Below are 21917 nucleotides of genomic sequence, written 5' to 3' on the forward strand. Positions count from 1 at the left end.
TACCTACCACATCATCCAGGTTAACATTGGCTCCTCTCCTGATGAGTTCTTGTACAATCTCAAGACTGCCCTGTTCAGCCGCCACCATCAGAGGAGTCTGTCCATTCTTAACAAAAAGAGGAACATAGGGGTCCGTACTCACTTACAAACATGCTTATAGGACACTTATGGTCATTTACAGGCTTAAAACTTGTATCTCAGCAGCACTATAAACATATATACCACTCAAATGGCAATAAAAGTAAAAAGTGACTCAAACCTGTCAATACAGAATGTAAACCAAATGTCACTCTAATTCACTGCATTTCCTGAACAAATAATTCTTTCATGGCTGCCTGAGATTGTTGTCTAATTACATTCAGGTCTAAAAATATAGTGAAATGATGATAATTCTGACATCTAAGACTTAATGGATATTTCATTTTAACCTTTTGGTCTTAAAGACATGCACATAATGTATATTGTACATGTCACTGACACTGCAGTCTGTATTAATGTCCTTCACCACCTCACCACCCTGTTTTCTCCATGTGTCTGTATCTCCTACTCACATCACTCCTGCTGTCCACCTCCCGGTACTTGTCCAGGTAGGCTCGCACTGCCGGCAGGTTCTCTTCCTCCACATGGCTGAAGATACTCTGGACAGCCATAGCGGTCATCTTCAGAGATCCCGTCGTGTCCATGGCGACAGCGCAGACTGGCGAAGAGCAGGAGAGGACACATTAAAACGCTGTGCTCATTAGAAAGCTCCAGACAAACTCCAGGCAAGTTAGTGGTCATGACGTTTACAGGATGTACCCTTCTTCTCCATTCTAATGTGAAATAACAAGGAAGGCAGTCAGAGAATGAGCCTCGTCACAGAGCACAGACCACTCTAGTTAATGATCATCCACACAGTAGCTTTATGGGCAGCAGAAGACCACCTTATCAACTCTGATTAAGACAAAGCCTGCAAGACATGAAGTTAAGGAATGTCAATGCTTCCAGTTCAAAGGTAGGTCATACCTTGCTATCCCTGCTTTGTGCACAGCTTCAGAAGTTACTCAGCTACAACCAAATTTCTGTAGCAGATCAACCCATGCAGTTATTCAGAAACTCACAAGCACTGGCCTAATCTTCTTAATGCGTCTTGGAAAAACAGCTTAGTTGGAGCAAACTTACAGAGCAGTCCACTTTAGGGATTGCATTAATAAAGATTCTGCAAGTAGGAGTCCTGTGATAGTCACATTCCTCATATAGTCATTCTCTGCTGGACATAGCCATCATTTAACACACTTTATCTGGTTCTGAAACAGCACTACTACAATGTGCTTTCATAAGGCTGCTGGCCTCAATGGACAACAGGGAATCCTTCAACAAAACTAAGCTGTGAACACTCAATGAACAAGCATGAAAAAGGATGTAAAAGGATATGTCACTACTCCCTCAGCCAACAAACGGCCCAACCGATAATCATGTTGGCCACAGAGAAAAGGCCATTATAGCTGCTGGTGGGGAGTCCGGGTCTGAAGAATTGAGGGAGATTCAAATCCCCTGAAGCACTGAAGCACTGAAGCACTGCATTGTAGCTGAATAAAACGCCTCTTAGCCACAATATTTAAAACATTATACAAATATCAGTTCCATTGCAATGGCTCAACCTGTCCAACCGAAGCAACCACTAGTTCCAAGCTCCTGTGCAATTAAGATGCGGTCACATTGCTATTTTCCGCAAATGTTCTCAAAATGTGAACGATTTAAATAAACAACCATCAGGCTGGATACATGTCAGCCTTGGGCAAAGCATCACAAATGCATGACTATCAAGAGGGAACCTCTGAATCATAATGGAAAAAGGACTGACAGTGCTTTAGTGGTAAACCGTATGGAAAACATGAATGACATTAAAATAAAAATAGTTTTCAACGTACAACTTTCAACACATGACAAATTTGAAAGCTCTGAAAAGTTAATATTAAGCTAATATTCTGAGCTTGTTTTGCAATGCTCAGACCTAGGGGTGGGCGATATGACAAAAATGCTGTATTTTGACATTTTCATGATACACGATATGTATCACCATGTTTTAATACACAGGCAAAATGCCAGATTTCAAAACCTGCTATGAAAAATCTCCTAATACAACAACGTTTATCACAATTTGCAGTACTACAACCAGTTGAACAGGACTAATGCTCTTTGTAACACGCTGAAACATACAGGTGATCAGGGCTCTTCAAGTTCTGATGATATCAATGATATACTTACAAAATAACAACGTCAACATGTTGCCAACATCTTCTCAGATCCATGTTCATCAGAGGGAATTTCTTGGCATCATTTGACAGTTTTGTCACATTAAAGCACATTTTGAAACTCTTTTGGCCCGAAGGTGGTTTAAATACGTGAAAGGTTTGTACTTATATCACAATAAGATGATAAAATGCATTGAATACATCATTATAAAGTATGTCACTGTCAGTACTGCAACAAATAGCCTCTAAATGGACTTCAAAACTAATAATTAATGACAGTAAGCATAGAAGTATCCAAAATCAGCTAACAAGACAGTCTTTTCCTCTGCCTTTGTTTACAGCTCTGATGTGCTGACACACCCTTTAGTGCCCCAAAGCAGCAGCTGTTCCCTCAAGACTAAGTGCTCTAGAGAGCCAATCAGCTGAGCTCCAGAGCCCCACGGCTGAGCAAGGTTCACCCCAACCACCTACACCCTGCTGGAAAAAAATAACAAAGACCAGCAAACACCAGTACAGATAAGACTCGTCAATATTCCTGTTCCAGTCCAAATGTCCACTGAAGCCACTGTGCTGGCTAAAACTCTCACAGAACTCAAAAACTCACCTTGTGCCAAACTGAGGTTTTTGTTAGCCGGTCTGTTTGTGCGCTGTTGATACTCTCCTCACGCTGTCACTCACTAATAGGGTTCAGCATGTCACTCCCGGCTGTACTGAATGATGTATGAGAGCTAAGCCCCTCCTCCTCCTCCTCCTCCTCCTCCTCCTCCTTCCCACCAGACCAACAGATGACCCAATGCCAGCACGAGCCCACATTAGCATACATTAAAAGCAGCACTTATCAATGGTGCTCAGCTCCACCACCACAGACCACCAGCATCTAATGGGATACACAGATTTCTCTCTCTCTCATTTGTATGTGTGTACACATTTTACACATATACAAATAATATTTATATACCAAAAATCTGCTTTTTAAACATTTTCAAAGACTTTTAACTAATTTTACTGAGTAATACCGAGTTTACCTTTGGCCTCTGTTGTATTAAAAGAGAAAACCAGAAAGGGGCATTTTACTCTGGGTGGGCTTCCCCAGAAAATCAGATATACTGGAACATGTTGAATTATATGATGTTTGTATACACTCTTAAAAACAAAGGTTCCTAAATGGTTCCTGGCTTGGACAAAAAGTTCTAGGAAAAGACTTTAAGTTGAATAAACTCTTCACATTATTTACACTAAAGGTTCTTTAAACTAGAGGTTAAAAGTTCACACTCACGCATCTAATGCACAGAAATGGTTCCTGAAGAAACTATTAAGGTTCTTTACACTATGAAAGGTTCCCCACACTCACGCATCTAATGCACAGAAATGGTTCCTGAAGAAACCATTAAGGTTCTTTACACTATGAAAGGTTCCCCACACTCACGCATCTAATGCACAGAAACGGTTCCTTAAGAAACCATTAAGGTTCTTTACACTATGAAAGGTTCCCCACACTCACGCATCTAATGCACAGAAACGGTTCCTTAAGAAACCATGAAGGTTATTTACACTATAAAACGTTCTCCACACTCACGCATCTAATGCACAGAAACGGTTTTTTAAGAAACCATGAAGGTTCTTTACACTATAAAATGTTCTCCACACTCACATCTAATGTACAGAAATGGTTCCTTAAGAAACCATAAAGGTTCCTTACACTATAAAAGGTTCTCCACACTCACATCTAATGTACAGAAATGGTTCCTTAAGAAACCATAAAGGTTCCTTACACTATAAAAGGTTCTCAACACTCACACATCTAATGTACAGAAACGGTTCCTTAAGAAACCATGAAGGTTCTTTACACTATAAAAGGTTCTCCACACTCACACATCTAATGTACAGAAACGGTTCCTTAAGAAACCATGAAGGTTCTTTACACTATAAAATGTTCTCCACACTCACATCTAATGTACAGAAATGGTTCCTTAAGAAACCATAAAGGTTCCTTACACTATAAAAGGTTCTCCACACTCACATCTAATGTACAGAAATGGTTCCTTAAGAAACCATAAAGGTTCCTTACACTATAAAAGGTTCTCAACACTCACACATCTAATGTACAGAAACGGTTCCTTAAGAAACCATGAAGGTTCTTTACACTATAAAAGGTTCTCAACACTCACACATCTAATGTACAGAAACAGTTCCTTAAGAAACCATAAAGGTTCCTTACACTATAAAAGGTTCTCCACACTCACACATCTAATGTACAGAAATGGTTCCTTAAGAAACCATGAAGGTTCTTTACACTATAAAAGGTTCTCCACACTCACACATCTAATGTACAGAAACGGTTCCTTAAGAAACCATGAAGGTTCTTTACACTATAAAAGGTTCTCAACACTCACACATCTAATGTACAGAAACGGTTCTTTAAGAAACCATGAAGGTTCTTTACACTATAAAAGGTTCTCAACACTCACACATCTAATGTACAGACATGTTTCTTTAAGGAACCACCCACTAAAGGTTCTTCAGGGAACCAAAAGTGGTTCTTCTATGGCATCTCTTCAAAGACCTTTATTTTAAGGCGTGCTCAACACCACATATAGTTAAAAGTGTAAAAACACGACGAGTTTATCAAACGTTATTATGATAAGTACCTCACAATCCACTTTTCTGACCATATTCTGGACACTTTGTGTTGTTCAGTTAAAAAGAGAGCCTAACTAGCCCCACTAAACTGGATTAAAAACCAGTTTCAAATGTGGCATTACTGTGGCGTTCCGTCTGTTCTGACTTCTCAAACCTCTGAAAAACTAAATACCATCATAGATAAAGGTTTGTTTTTTCTAGTCAGAGATCAGGCCCAGTCCTGGAGTACACAGTAATGTAAACGGAGATTGAGGGAAAATATAGCCCAGGACCAGGCGACTAGGCTTAATCCCTGTTTGGCAAACCAACCCACTGCGCACTGCGAAAATGTCTTCAAGTATCATGATACTAAACCACTGAATAGGCGCAGTTAAATAAAACCTTAAAACACGTGTTTCTCGCTTTCTCATGAATCATCATGTACATATAATGATAATAAGAACTGAGTTCCTTCAGTATATTTTCTCGTTTTGTCTATTTGGAGCGTTTGTGAAAGATTCGTGCGTGAGTCCGAAATGAGAGCAGCCGTGTACTGAAAACATAAAACTGACATAAGAGGTCTGGCCTGGACTTCAGTAACAGAACCCGTCGGCTAAAATAAGCCTGCGGGCTCGGGGGCGCACACACACACACACACACACACACACACAGAGAGAGAGAGAGAGAGAGAGAGAGAGAGAGAGAGAGAGAGCGCTGCTGAGGCTGTGTTTCCATGCTGTGTGAGTGTGTGTCACAGCACAGAGTTCCTCCTCCTGCATATAAGCAACCCTGTTGACCAAAACGCAAATCTAAAGGTCACAAATGAGCGACTTCAGAGATGAAGTTTAGTCTGCAGCTCCCAGGATGTGCAGTTCTGCCTCCCAGATGTATCATTACTCTCAGAAACAGCAGCAGTGCCACGGGGACGGTGACACTCCCCTCCACAGCAACAACACGACATGCTTCCAGCAGCGGTGCTCATTATACAGACCTGCAGTCAGTGGGGAAACAAGCTGTGCTGGATAAAGAAATCTAACCCCGCCGTTCATGCCTCATCGCAGACTTGTCGGTTTCTTTAAGCAAACTTTAAAAGTGCAGCCCGACAATGACAGCTGCGCTCTCTCTTACAACCGTGCAGCAGCTTTACCTGACGGAACACACCAAGACAAAATGTTTGTAAAAAAGTAAGTCATTTTTTCAACTCGCTCTTTTCTGTTAACACCAGAGCTACGAGCGTTTTGACACAGCTTTCACCACAGCTGCTCACTTCTCCTCAGACTTTTAACTGAACACTCAGCCTAGCTGGCTAGCTAACGCTGTTAGTCACTCCGACACGGTTGACAACTTACGCTTCCTTGACACGGAGAGAAAAAGCCAGGTCCGGTGTCGGAGTAAGAGCTGAGCTTTCCCTCTGGCTGCTCTTTAAAGCGTTAACGTTACTCTTGTTTCGGACAGACAGCCATTTTGTTCAGGAGGAGTGGGCACATTCAGTTTGACTCCCTGCGTCTCCGCCTTCTGTACAGCACAGCTGATGTTTATGACAGTCCGTATTACACACACCGACACACCGACAGCTGACCACAGCCACATCTCAGCCCTCACGCTGTGTGCGGGGTCATGCAGACTCGGACACTCGGTAACACACTGTAAGTGGAATATTCCACTGATTAAAAATCTGCACAGTTCAGTCGTTGAGACGTGAGCGTTCAGAGCTGCTGGCGCTGTGAGGAAACGGACTCTGACTTATTTACAGGGGTGAGCCAGGGGAGGTGGTTCCAGAGGTTTTATTCACTATCCAAGCTGACCACCGTCTTCGGGGTTTTATATGTAACGCTGATAATGGTGATACATCTCAAAAAAGAAGAAAAAAACGCTTTCTTCGGGGACTATTTTGCCAGACAACGCCCTGTATCCCTGCTGGAAAGAACAACACCCAACGTGGTCATACTGGTTGACCAGCATACCAGCAACCAATAATCCAATAATGCTTGTTTTGCTGCTGATCAGTATATTAACTTTCATTGCTGCCGTTTCCAGCGTCCAAATAACACATCATATCATCTCTGTCTGTGCAAAACCTCATATTTCTAAAAGAGTAACCTTACAGGAGGAGGAGAAAACTTTAACTTGTAATGGAAGTTAATGTAACATTTCCTTCCAAATCATTTTGAAATTTGAAATTTCGACACAGTTCAACAGGCAAAAAAGTAAAAAAGGAAGAAAAAATGGTGATACAACAGCGACGATATGCTAGTATATGATGGTTTGCAGACAGTATTGGGCCTAATCCAGGATGACAATCACCTGGACTACAGAGAGGAGGTGAACCATCTGGTTGACTGGTGCGAAACCAACAACCTGGTCCTGAATGTTGAGAGAACCAAAGAGATCATCGTTGACTTCAGGAGGAGCCAACCCAACCACACACCACTCCTCATCAAGGACACAGCAGTGGAGATAGTCAGCAAAACCAAGTTCCTGGGGGTACAGATAATGGACACTTTGACCTGGTCCACTCACACCGAAGGTCTGGTCAAAAGAGCTCAGCAGTGCATGCACTTCCTGAGACGGATAAAAACAGCACACCTCCCCCCTCCGATTCTTACCACCTTCTACACAGCGGCATCTCTTTCTGGGCAGGAGCCTGCAGCGCCTTTGAGCAGAGGGAATTATTGGGACTTTACTTCCTCCCATACAGGACAGTGCGACGAGTCGCTGTCTGACCTGAGCTTAGAACATAAACAGAGACCCCTCCCACCCCCACCATGGACTGTTCTCGCTACTGGGCTCTGGAAGGAGGTTCCGAAGCCTTCAAGGCAGAACAGCTTCTTCCCACATGCCATAAGAGCGGTGAACTCTAAATAAAGTGCTGCTCCAATTCTTTTTTGATTACTCCATACCTGGGAGCTCCAGTACATTACACAAACTATATATACTTATTTAAAATGTATTTATCTGTTGATACATATGTTTACATATGCACTACATTGTACTTTGCATTACATTGTATTACTTTTCATTTTTTCTTTTCTCCCCGATCTACTCTGAGCCAATGCAATGTAATTTCATCCTAACGTGCACTATACGGTGTAAATTTGAATGACAAAGTCTAAGTCTAATTTTTATTAGCAGGGATGTACCTCTTTACCACAAATCGATTTTTAAAAATGTGTTTTAGGTCAAAACCTCATCTCAAAACTGTAAATAAACAATGTTTAGGGCATCAGGCAACATATTAATAACAATTTTATGTAATAAAGTCTTACTTATTATGGTAGCTTTTAGAGACATTAACCTCTTTGGGCATCTGGTTCCTATCACAATCACTGTGAACAGTCCTGACTCTGTAAGTTTCTCTAGAATGGAGCTTTTCACATCAAACCACCCCAAATGGCTTAGTTTCATCATAAAGACTTACAGAAATGTGGAAAAACTTGATGGAATTCCCCTTTAACATTGTTTCCATACAATATTCCTGTAATACTGTTGTAGAAGCTTACAATACATGAGTAGTATCCTGTAGTTAACCATAGCAACAGTCTAAATTTACTATAAGACTCGTAAAAGAATCCTGTAGAAATCCCTGTAGTTTTACTATAGTTTTTGTCATGCAGGTAAAGTTACACCCTGTGAATATGAACCATTTCTGACCTCACTGGAAATGCATGGTAATGATTTTAATTGGCTGGTTTAATCAATAGGTTGCTGTCAAACACAGCAAAAGACATACAAAACCAGGACGGAAACACTTGGACAAAAACGCCCCAATAACCATTAGAATAATGGTACAATTGTTTTTAAATGTTATCTGAATGATATAAAATCACAGTGTTGAAAAAATGTTTTAGAACATATTTTAGAACCACTCACAAATTAAAAAACAAAACAAAAAACAACAAAAAACAGTTTGTCAGAGAACACAAACAGAAAACTGGCAACAGTCAGATGAATCCCAGGAAGGCAAACAGGATTTATTCTCCATGTGACACGATGAGCATGATAGTGGAAAAATAACAGTGTCAAGTACAGGAATCATAAGAAATCTTTTGGCTTTGTACAATGTCGAAGCACTTAGTATTGAATCAGCAAATCTAATCTTGTACTGCATCTCAGACTGTAACAACATACCAGTCCAACTGACCAGCCATGGCTTTGACAGGGCAAAAGAAACCAATTACAGTTTCGATCACAGGAACAGGTCTTCATCCAATCACACAGATAGAGTAATACTATAAGGTTGGGAAAATTATGGAGAGCAACGGTTAGATTTAGTCAATTTGTGTATTAAAATTCTATGTTGGTATTTTAGTAGCATTATCAGTGGCTGCACAGTTTAAAGCAATAGTTCACTAAACAAAATTTACATACTTCTACCTATATGCCAAACATGGTCAACTGGCCAAGATTGTTCTGTGTCTGAAGTTTGTTTCTTGAGTTTTGGACTGAAGCAACAATGCTAATGTAGCTAAACAGTAAAAGAAATCCATGTCACCCAAATCTTTTTATCCCCACTTCAAAATTATCCTGATTAACTTCAGACACCAAACATGTCTCAGCCACTTCACTACATTTGAGGTAAGGAAGAAATTAAGTATATTTGACTTTTTTTCCCAGTTAACCACTCCTTTAAACAGGACTTTGGTGTTTCAGGTCTTACTTTCAATTTCTCCGACATGGGATGCACCCACAGACTGTTTTACTATGCATCTCCTCCAAAGGTCAGCCTTCAGTTCTACATTAACTTGCAGGGTTTGTGTCCTACACAGCAGAGTCAGTCTACGTTATTCTTTCGAAAGGCTGGCAAGGGTTATAAAGTCAAAACAACCAGGCAACAATAACTACAAAGGGAAAACCAGACAGTTGAAATTCTATACCTGCAAGGTTAGCAGGACGAAATAATAAGAACAAATCATCACATCCATAAACAAGACGATGGAACATCTAACAGAACAGTGCATTTGGAGCAAAGGCCCAGAAAGGAACTTACAGTAGACTGGCAGCACATTCTTCCATTCATGACAGTAGTCCATCAAACAATGACTGTAAGTGAATTACAATAGCAGAATAAGGCTGATCTTCGTTTCTGACATTGATAACGTGAACCTCAACAAAACTGAGGAAATCCGCTGTAGTCTGACTGACAAAAAGCTGCGAGTGCTCCTTTCAACAAATACAAGTTTAAACAACGGGACAATACTTACACTAAACAAGTGTTCACATACATTCACACACAAAGTACACTAACAACGTTATGGTTTGCATTTGGAAAAGAAAAAAAAAAAAGGTATAGCAATGCAACGGCATCTTTAATATTCCATAAATACTACAATTCTCCCACCATAGAGATACCATGTGCTATACTCAATGGTAACATTTAGAGGGATAGCTGAGAAAGGCTGTGTTTCTAAGGAGCACACAGCCCATTCCACTGCATTCTCTTGCATTGTTCTGACAGTCAGTATATTTTAGCACTAAGCTATCGCATTCCTACAAAAGGGGGAGAGAAGAAAAGCTCTCCATGCCTTTAGCTTTTGGATATATTCATACTTCTTAGAGTTAAAAATAACGTTCTTTTATGACCAAATAAATACTTTTTTTTCCCCCAAAGTTCTTTAGTGCAAAACTTCAAAACCCTGTCACGCAGCTGTATAAACGACGTGAGTGCGTGGTCTCGAACGTACGACGTGTGCGCCACGTATAATTTGGCACTTTTGGACATACGAAGCAGTTTTGCATTGATGTGCTGGTTATGTGGTCGGAACACTTGTCTTGCTCAGACTTATTGTTTCTTTCCCTTTGGCCTTTTGGGCAGTTGGACCACAATTCTATAAATACTGTGAAAGATAAAATAAAAATGATTAACATAAAATCTAAGGGACATTTCCTCAACCTTTACTCGCTGCACAAATGGTAAGTTTAAAGCTATAATCAGGGATTTTTAAACACAGAACTGGGAAAGCAAAAGAAAAAAGGCAGCGCAGGCTCTAAATGACACAGAAACACTGAAGGAACGAAATTCAGGGAAATTCCACCATCCTTAAAATCGCAGACAATCCCGTACATGTTAAAAGCTCTAAGTAAACAGAGCATCTTTATATTTTCATTAATTGTAAACAATGAAACCAAGATCCACTCTTATGGTTCCCAAGGGGGATAGAATACATGCATTTCAAAAATAAAAGACCTTAACAATTGCTAGTCTTCATACAATATAAACATGATACATGTGATGTAAACGACACAGATTTCTAAATCCCTGATTATGGCTTTAAACCAGCTAACAATTATTAATTAGCGCAAACACCTTCAGGAGAACCCATACATGCAATATAACAGACAATTTAGCTCCAAAACATTCATTACGCCTCTCGGCCTTGCGCGTACTAGGCTCATTTGCACACGGACCCCTTTAATAAAGTAATCAGTCTGGTCCTCTGTATTTAGTGTTCTTTATATTTACCATTTAACACCAAATAAGTCCCTAGTGAAGTGTGCTTGAGGAACCGTAGGAGGCTCAGCCAGTGCTCTTTCTCAGAAAGGGGAGAGGATATCAACACTATCTTACCCTCAACAACAAAAACATTCAGTGTTACTGAAGCGTTACAGAGAAGGGCCTTGCTCATTCTCATGGACTGCTGTTTTGATAAATGGTCTTGACTTGTATTTCACTAATCCTGAACTGTTCCCACATCTCACATTAAAAGCATCTAAGAATCACTCTGAGAAGAACTTTTCACCTCATCTCAAGTTATTTTCAGCATAAATGTTTGCACGGTAGAATATATGAGCAAGGCCCTTCTGCCCCTGGTTAAAAGAAAAAAGTACAGTACTTCAGTATTTGAGTGAAAGTAGATGTTCTCTTGGTAAAATACTACTTGCATAAGTACAAGTATTTATGGTACTTGAGTAAAACTACAGGTAATACTTTATTTGGATAGACCACTGTAAATACTTCATAGGTGATTATCTTGAGTTCAACTTACATTCTACTTAATTATTTATTAAATGTACTTTAATATCCCTAACAATAAACCTTGACCTAACCGTAACCTAACCTTAACCTCAACCCAAAACCTGTTAAGAATGATAATCTAATAATAAGCTACTGGGGACGATCCAAGTAAAATGGGAACAAATACAAAGGTACGTGTTTGTGAATGCACACAAGTCTCAAAGTATAAAGTTCTTTGAGTTATTAAAGATCGTATATAATATTATTTTAATGCAAATGTCCTATTAAGGAGACCTGTATCTGCAGACATGAAGTTTTTCAGTACATTTACTTTAGATACTTAAGTACATTCACGTATTAAAATTGAATTTACTCAACTTAAAAGTACTTAAGAAGAGATCATATAGGTAGAACACTTGTACTTTTAGCCTTAATTTCTTACCAAGACTACATCATGTGGGCAGTCATGGGCTGGAGGTTAGGGAACCAGCCCTGTCACCGACTCGATCTCCTCAGCTGACAGTACATGACTAAAGTGCCCTTGAGCAAGGCACCTAACCCCCAACTGCTCCCCGGGAGCTGCAGATAGGGCTGCCCACCACTCTGAGCAAGCGTGCTCACTGCCCACTAGTGTGTGTACATTCACTAGTATGTATGTGGTGTTTCACTGCATGGATGGGTCAAATGCGGAGGTGAAATTTCCCCGTTGTGCTACTAATAAGGGTCACTTAATCTTAATAAATTTGTTCTCAACTACTAAAGTACTGAACTTGGTTTTGGTTAAAAGTCATTTATGACTGAAAAGGAGAAAAACCTTGGAGGTTTCCTAAGGGCCCAAATCACAGAAAACCCTCCACAACCCAGAATTTCTTCAGAAACGATAACGGATCTAAACACTGAACTACAGTATATATCCATATATGTGGTCAGTTGGTGGCCAGTGTAAAATCTTCTACTATAAAAAGAAACACAGCATCGCTGTCATATCAAAACCATGTAACTCTTATTTATTCATTAATTCATTCATTTATTTATTCCCATTTCACCATGGAAGGGCCAATGTAGATGCTCCAAAATTATGTGGAATAATATCTTATTCCATTAAGAGTTACATTTTTCATTCCGTTGTAGTTACTATTTCCGATATGAGATTTCTCATGACAGCGATTTGTTTTAACAGTAAACTATGGTACAATGGACTTTTCCTTCAATGTAGGGCCATAAAAAAATGAAATACGAATCCTGATATACAGCGCTTACATGAACATGATGTACTGTAAAACATTAATGTATCTAACAAACATGCCGTGATATGGTCCAGATGAAAGCTGATAATGACTGTGGTTAGCGAAGCTTATTAAAAGCTTCAGAATTGAATCCAGTGAGCCCTGAGGAAACCAACGGTAAAACGCAAACAGAAAGCCCTTAATCCACACCAACAAACAGAATTACAACAATTAAAACAATCATAACCAACAAACAAAATGATTATTTTTTTTAAAACAATATCATCCTTTAAACCCTCATTCCAAATAAAGGCTCACCCCCGATACAGCAGCAGATATGAATCGATTAGACAGAAAAACAAAAGAAAAGAGACCGTAAAATACTACACAATGGCTAGACATAGAAACCTAAGGCCTATGAAAGATTGGCATCACACGATGTACTTCTATGCCTTTACCATCTCCCCAGTTTTTACTTAGAAAAGCAATTCTATCAAACGAAGGGTACATTGTTGAACAGACAAGGACAAAAAAAAACCCTAAATACTTGCGAGAGCTGGCCTCAGTGCCGCGAATGCCCCTTCCTCAATGAATTTCCTAAGCCAGTTCGCTGAGCATCAGATAGTAGATAGAGGGTTTTTAAGGCAACTTCAGATTTGTTTGTATTCATTAAGCTCCATTACTCCATGATCGCTTCCTCCCATTAGCAAATCATTTCCACCAATTAATGCCCCCGAACCAGTCAAGATCTGTTGCAAATCGAAGCATGATTAGCCCCAGCGCCACTCCTGTTTTGTTGCCAAAGGTCAATGTTTTAGTAACATCCCTGTCTGGTTGGGTCGTAGGGAGAAAAATGGCTGCTCTAGTTCTCAGTCTTGGTGTGCAAGTTCTCCACCTCACACTGTGTGGGATGGGAGGTGGACAGGGGGCGCAGGATCTCATGTGGTCTTCTCTTTCTGATTGCAATTGTTGTCTGTGCTTGAGTGGATGCTCTGGTCTGCTGGCTGGCTCCGAGACGGACTTTGTTTCTCCTGGACATTCTCACGTGAGGTTCTGCGTTTCACAGGGAGGGCCACGACCAGCAGTACACAAGCTAAGTGAAGATAGAAGTAACATGACCTGAAAGAGAGAGAGAAGTATATATTTTACATTATATATAATTATACATTATATATGTTTGTGTTCATAATAAGAGTTTAATATAGTTCATAAACATTTAAAGGTTCACACATGTAATTATCAAATATTTGAAAGTAATTTAAAGCCAGGGAAATACTTTCCCGTGATATGGGCCCTTTACAATCTGCAACATAATTAGTTTGCTTTAACTTAAACTCCTCTGAGCCCATGCACAGACAAAATAATAATAGCTTGTATACAACATCAGAGACCTGATACATGTATGAAAATATGTGATTACATCTGTCCTTCAAAAACTAAACTGTCCAGCCATTAAGCAAGATTTGAAGAGTTTTGCTGTTCTAGTCAGTGTCAATCCTTCAGCTATATTGCCTTGGCTGGCCTCCCACATCCTTCACTTTGACCAGCACACTAAACACTGATGCCTAATTTTCACTCTTTAATGTGAGTGCTTTATATGATCCTCACATGGTCAAATTTAATAACGCTACAAATGACCACTATAGATTTCTCTTATCTCAGCAGGGCTCATAAAACCAGTCATTCCCTGTCTCTTCTCAAGTACCGGCCCTAAAACTGTCTAATTAACAGAGTGTGGTTGCGCTGGACGGACATATAGCTGTGCTCTCTTTTTAACCTTCTGCTATGGATGGATTTAACTTAATCTTTTTCTAGCACTGAAGAGGTTCTTCAAAGGGCCTTCGTAGAGCTGGGAGGTACTGAAATATTGAATACAATATTTTCCGACATGTCACAATATCACAGTATAAGACAATATTTAAATTAATATTAATAAAGCTTATGCACACCTGTTTCCTCAACACTGCTACTCTATCCTTAAAGAAAAAATGTCTTTCTAACCTGAAATAGCTAAATAGTTTGGACTGCTTTGTTTCCTTCTTTTAAAACAAGATTGCATGCAAAATATTGTAAATGCTAACCAGACAGAAAACACAATTGTTTACTATTTATTAGCTTTTATGGATTTTAATCTGTTCCAAAATAATCTGAATTACACAGAGTCAGATCCTGGACACCACATGCACAAACCAGAATTTAAACTCCTGCGTCTTTACAAGGACAGACATTGTATAATGGACATAATGTTCATTATCTATCAAATACATCACTATATACATTACTAAAACTGAAAAGAAATCATACAATGCTAATATCATAAATACAACAAACTCTGACAACAAATCGCTCAGCACTTGTTAATTGTGCATGTAAAAATTGAAATCCTACTTTTTTATTTGAATTTAATAACTAAGAACCACTTATGACATCTTTATGGGTTTATGTACACAAACAGTTATAAATCATTTTTACATGACCATTTTTCAACCTAGGCAGTTTTTGGTACGTCTTTTCTGACTGGCTGACTGTCCAGCCTGAAACACTCTACAAACTTCAATGAGAGCTAAACTACACTGAATAGGCAGATATATGTAAATATGTTGGTTTTTGTGACATCATAAATACAATCAATTCAAAATGGACTATTTTTGCAGCTTATAGAGCTATATAGAGACCAAATAGGCTCTGGAGTGAAGTGTCTATTATCTTTAGCTTGGAGTGTCGTCTTCTTCTTCTTTCGGCTGCTCCCTTTAGGGGTCACCACAGCGGATCATCTGCCTCCATCTTGCCCTATCCACTGCCTCCTCTACTTTTACACCAACCATCTCCATGTCCACCTTCACTACATCCATAAACCTTCTCTGAGGTCTACCTCTTCTCCTTCTACCCGGCAGCTCCATCTCCAACATTCTTTGCCCAATATATCCACTATTCCTCCTCAACACATGTCCAAACCATCTCAACCTGGCCTCTCTGGCTTTATCTGCAAACTGCTCCACCTTCACTGTCCCTCTGATCTGCTCATTTCTAATCTTGTCCATCCTTGTCACTCCCAACGACAATCTCAGCATCTTCATCTCCGCCACCTCCAGCTCAGCCTCCTGTCTTTTAGACAGAGCCACAGTCTCCAAACCATACATCATAGCAGGACACACTACTGTCTTGTAAACCTTCCCTTTCACTCTTGCTGATATCCTTCTGTCACACATCAGCCCTGACACCCGTCTCCACTCACTCCATCCTGCCTGCACCCTCTTCTTCACCTCTTTTCTACACTGTCCATTGCTCTGGATGGTTGACCCAAGATATTTGAAGTCATCCACCTTTACGACCTCTACTCCTTGCATCTTCACCTTTCCACCTGCCTCCCTCTCATTCACACACATGTATGTAGTCTTGTCTCTACTGACCTTCATTCCTCTCCTCTCCAGTGCAAACCTCCACCTCTCCAGATTCTCTTCCACCTGCTCTCTACTCTCACCACAGATTACAATGTCATCTGCAAACATCATGGTCCATGGAGCCTCCTGCCTGACCTCATCTGTCAACCTTTCCATCACCATTGCAAACAAGAAGGGGCTCAAAGCTGATCCCTGATGTAACCCTACCTTCATCTTGAAACCATTTGTCACTCTAACTGCACACCTCACCACTGACTCACTATCCTCATACATGTCCTGCACCACCCTAACATACTTTTCAGCTACACCTGACTTCATCATACAGTACCACAGTTCCTCTCTTGTCACCCTATCATATGCCTTCTCTAGATCCACAAAAACACAATGTAGCTCCTTCTGACCTTCTCTGTACTTCTCTACCAACACTCTCAATGCAAAAATTGCATCTGTGGTACTCTTTCTGGGCATGAAACCAAACTGCTCCTCACTGATCTGAACCTCTTGCCTTAGCCTTGCTTCAACAAATCTTTCCCATACCTTCATGGTGTGGCTCAACAACGTTATACCTCTGTAGTTACTGCAGCTCTGCACATTACCCTTGTTCTTAAAAATGGGGACCAGTACACTGCTTCTCCACTCATCAGGCATCCTCTCACTCTCCAGGATTTTGTTAAACAACCTGGTTAAAAAGTCCACTGCCTTCTCTCCTAAACACCTCCATACCTCCACAGGCATGTCATCTGGACCAACTGCCTTTCCATTCTTCATTCTTCATCCACTATCTCTCCCCCCGTTGTCCTCCTCTCTCTCTCGTTTTCCTCATTCATTAGTTCTTCAAAGTACTCCTTCCATCTACTCAACACTCTGTTCACTCACTAGTACATTCCCCTCTCTATCCTTTATCAGCCTGTTGACCTGTTGTACATCCTTTCCAGCTCTATCTCTCTTTTAGCCAAGCGATACAAGTCCTTTACTCCTTCTTTACTGTCCAGCCTCTCATACAGCTCATCGTAGGCCTGAGCCTTTGCCTTTGCCACCATTCTTTTTGCTATGCGACTAGCCTCACAGCACTCCTGCCTACTTCCTTCATCTCTCTGGTTATCCCACTTTTTCTTAGCTGCCTTCTTCTTCTGAATACTCTCCTGGACTTCCTCATTCCACCACCAACTTTCCTTGTCTTCTTTCCTCTGACCAGACAAAACACCCAACACCTTCTTGCCAGTTTCTCTCACCACCATAGCTGTAGTTTCCCAGTCCTCAGGTAGCTCCTCACTGCCCCCAAGGGCCTGTTGCAATTTTTCCCTGAACTGCCTGCAACCATCCTACCCTATGCTGCCTTGCTACACTTTCCCCTGGTACCACTTTACAATCTCCAGTCTTCTTTAGGTGGCATCTCCTGCTAAGGATATAATCCACCTGTGTGCACCTCCCTCCACTCTTGTATGTCACCCTGTGTTCTTCCCTCTTCTGAAAATACGTGTTCACCACAGCCATTTCCATTCTCTTTGCAAAATCTACAACCATCTGACCTTCCGCATTTCTGTCTTTCACACCATACATATCCAGCACCTCTTCATCCCCTCTGATCCCTTCATCAACATGTCCATTGAAATCTGCACCAATCACTAATCTCTCCTCTCTAGGGACACCATCTACCACTTCATCCATCTTACTCCAAAATTCCTCTTTCTCCTCTAACTGACAACCAACCTGTGGTGCATATGAACTGACCACATTCAAAATTACACCATCAACCTCCAACTTCAGGCTCATGATCCTGTCTGACACTCTCTTTACATCCAGAACACTTTTCACAAGCTGTTCCTTTAGGATTATCCCTACTCCATTTCTCTTCCTCTCTACACCATGATAGAACAGTTTGAATCCACCTCCAATGTTCCTGGCCTTGCTTCCTTTCCATCTGGTCTCCTGGACACACAGAATATCTACCTTCCTTCTCTCCATCATGTCTGCAAGCTCTCTGCCTTTACCAGTCATTGTCCCTATGTTCAGAGTCCCTACTCTAACCTCCAGACTCCTGCCTTTCCTTCTGTCTTGCTGCCTTCTAACCTGCCTTCCTCCTCTTCTCTTTGATGGTCTTCAACCTACAGTAGTCCAATTTCCACCGGCACCCTGCTGGTCAACAGCACCGGAGGCGGTCGTTGTTAACCCGGGCCTCGACCGATCCGGTATGGCAATCATATTTGTGATCCGCATGATAGTTTTGATCGGATGCCCTTCCTGACGCAACCCTCACCATTTATCCGGGCTTGGGACTGGCACCAGAAGTACACAAAGTACACCCCTAATGGCTGTTTTTTTTTAGCTTGGAGTGTCTATTATCATTAATGTCAGCTGGTGCCTTTCTGTATAAAGCTGTATTCTATAGGTTGTCTAGTGTCTTTTGTTGATGGATTTTGTTTTCCCATATAAAATCTGTTTAGCACTTGAGCAACACTCACCAGTAGAACCTCAATGAAGGTCCCACGGCCAACACCACGAATGGCACTACTGTGTAGCATATAGCGATCTGCGTGCTGGCCCACGTAATCACATCATAGAAGAGCTTGAGTGTAGAGGAGCCCAGGAAGTGCTGCCTTACGTTGTGTCTCACCTGAAATGTAGAGAACAAAGACTTAGACCAACATTTATTATTACACAGACTGTACAAATTTAACAGCATTACCACTTTCCTTAAAAACTTGTATTTCTACAATGGGAATAAAAAAAGAAAAACATTCTTAAATTCAATGTATGTCAACACAGCAAGACTTTCTTTCAGTGTCATTTTGAACTATTTCTATCAGTAGATTTCATCAGCAGATACATGTTTCTATCAGTTTCATCATGGAATATTAAAACAATGTAAAAAGCAGCTGTGTTTTCACATGGTGTTAAAAAAAGTGAAAAAAATCAAAGGTTTTGATATAGATATTGTCAGAGACATGCTTGCTGTTGAGACATAAATATGTTTTTTTTTCCTCAACCAAACCACCATCTGTGCATCTGTCTACTGGATGTCAAGTAATCGTTAATACTACAGGCTTTGCTTTGGATGGAACAAGTGAAATTTTGCTTCTTACAAAAAAGACAGAATAGCGGATCTCGGGATTAACACAGTAGACGACACGATGACTTTAATGCAATACAGATAGACCTGAGCTTATTCACTGCACATACTTTTGATTCCCCATGGCATTTAAAGGCCCTCTACTGCTGCTTGACCCAGTTCTTGCAGAGAAGGAAAAAGAAACTTGGAGAACATCCATTATTACTGGACAGCAGAGTCAGAAAACAGTGCTGAACAGAACTTTGGATGCTGCTTTTGAGCAGATGCAATGAAGCTTTGGATTTGGTAGAAAATGTAGTTTAGAATAAGCCTGATTGTTTAGAGATTGTTAAAGGGACCTAAAGGCTAATGAGACAACAACACTAAATGCTCCACACAATGCTTATGCAATTACGTGTAATTACTTGATGAATTACTTCACAATCTTGGTTCCAAAAAATAATAAATAAATGCATATGTACATAAAAAAAGCATAAAAGTGATTTGTTTATTCCTCAGCTTTACTTACTAGAGCTGCCCAATATACCAGAATATTGCTGAAGGCAAATGTCTCTAATATTCACTTTATCCAAGTGACATATATTTAGTCAAAAAAAACTCTCAAAACGTAGTAACCCGAATGTTTACTACGGCGGCAACATTATTATAACAGAATGTAAACAGAATGTTTACTACAGCGGCAACATTATTATAACAGAATGTAAACAGAATGTTTACTACGGCAGCAACATTGTTATAACAGAATGTAAACAGAATGTTTACTACGGCGGCAACATTGTTATAACAGAATGTAAACGGAATGTTTACTACGGCGGCAACATTATTATAACAGAATGTAAACGGAATGTTTACTACGGCGGCAACATTATTATAACAGAATGTAAACAGAATGTTTACTACGGCGGCAACATTATTATAACAGAATGTAAACAGAATGTTTACTACGGCAGCAACATTGTTATAACAGAATGTAAACAGAATGTTTACTACGGCGGCAACATTACTATAACAGAATGTAAACAGAATGTTTACTACGGCGGCAACATTACTATAACAGAATGTAAACAGAATGTTTACTACGGCGGCAACATTACTATAACAGAATGTAAACAGAATGTTTACTACGGCGGCAACATTACTATAACAGAATGTAAACAGAATGTTTACTACGGCAGCAACATTGTTATAACAGAATGTAAACAGAATGTTTACTACGGCGGCAACATTGTTATAACAGAATGTAAACGGAATGTTTACTACGGCAGCAACATTACTATAACAGAATGTAAACGTAATGTTTACTACGGCGACAACATTATTATAACAGAATGTAAACGGAATGTTTACTACGGCGGCAACATTACTATAACAGAATGTAAACAGAATGTTTACTACGGCGGCAACATTACTATAACAGAATGTAAACAGAATGTTTACTACGGCAGCAACATTGTTATAACAGAATGTAAACAGAATGTTTACTACGGCGGCAACATTGTTATAACAGAATGTAAACGGAATGTTTACTACGGCGGCAACATTACTATAACAGAATGTAAACAGAATGTTTACTACGGCAGCAACATTGTTATAACAGAATGTAAACAGAATGTTTACTACGGCGGCAACATTGTTATAACAGAATGTAAACAGAATGTTTACTACGGCAGCAACATTGTTATAACAGAATATAAACGGAATGTTTACTACGGCGGCAACATTACTATAACAGAATGTAAACGGAATGTTTACTACGGCGGCAACATTACTATAACAGAATGTAAACGGAATGTTTACTACGGCGGCAACATTACTATAACAGAATGTAAACGGAATGTTTACTACGGCGCCAACATTGTTATAACAGAATGTAAACGGAATGTTTACTATGGCGGCAACATTACTATAACAGAATGTAAACGGAATGTTTACTACGGCGGCAACATTACTATAACAGAATGTAAACGGAATGTTTACTACGGCGGCAACATTACTATAACAGAATGTAAACGGAATGTTTACTACGGCGCCAACATTGTTATAACAGAATGTAAACGGAATGTTTACTACGGCGGCAACATTACAATAACAGAATGTAAACGGAATGTTTACTACGGCGGCAACATTACTATAACAGAATGTAAACGGAATGTTTACTACGGCGGCAACATTACTATAACAGAATGTAAACGGAATGTTTACTACGGCGGCAACATTACTATAACAGAATGTAAACGGAATGTTTACTACGGCGACAACATTACTATAACAGAATTTAAACGGAATGTTTACTACGGCGACAACATTACTATAACAGAATGTAAACGGAATGTTTACTACGGCGGCAACATTATTATAACAGAATGTAAACGGAATGTTTACTACGGCGACAACATTACTATAACAGAATGTAAA

General features: G+C 40.0%; 2 protein-coding genes across 7 annotated transcripts in view; both read right to left on the minus strand.

Annotated features, from left to right (window-relative positions):
- Window positions 1-6331, minus strand: part of kidins220a (kinase D-interacting substrate 220a) — a 74929-nt gene extending 68598 nt beyond the window's left edge. For 4 of the 5 annotated variants that reach the window (XM_017694441.2, XM_017694439.2, XM_017694437.2 and 1 more), the window contains exons 1-3: window positions 6203-6331; window positions 552-697; window positions 8-106 (exon numbers count right to left, since the gene is read on the minus strand). In XM_017694441.2, coding sequence (XP_017549930.1) covers window positions 8-106; window positions 552-683 — 231 coding nt within the window. In that variant the 5' untranslated portion in view covers window positions 684-697; window positions 6203-6331. Of the gene's footprint in view, window positions 1-7; window positions 107-551; window positions 698-2838; window positions 2942-6202 lie in introns of those variants that run through there. The other variant, XM_017694438.2, reaches the window with a different exon arrangement.
- A 6096-nt stretch (window positions 6332-12427) lies between these two features.
- mboat2a (membrane bound O-acyltransferase domain containing 2a) overlaps window positions 12428-21917 on the minus strand; it is an 84903-nt gene continuing 75413 nt past the window's right edge. For both annotated transcript variants that reach the window (XM_017694443.2, XM_037541743.1), the window contains 2 exons: window positions 18895-19046; window positions 12428-14150 (listed from right to left, as the gene is read on the minus strand). In XM_017694443.2, coding sequence (XP_017549932.1) covers window positions 13970-14150; window positions 18895-19046 — 333 coding nt within the window. In that variant the 3' untranslated portion in view covers window positions 12428-13969. The remainder of the gene's footprint in view (window positions 14151-18894; window positions 19047-21917) is intronic.

This window comes from Pygocentrus nattereri, chromosome 10, assembly GCF_015220715.1.
Source record: "Pygocentrus nattereri isolate fPygNat1 chromosome 10, fPygNat1.pri, whole genome shotgun sequence".
Lineage (NCBI taxonomy): Eukaryota > Metazoa > Chordata > Actinopteri > Characiformes > Serrasalmidae > Pygocentrus > Pygocentrus nattereri.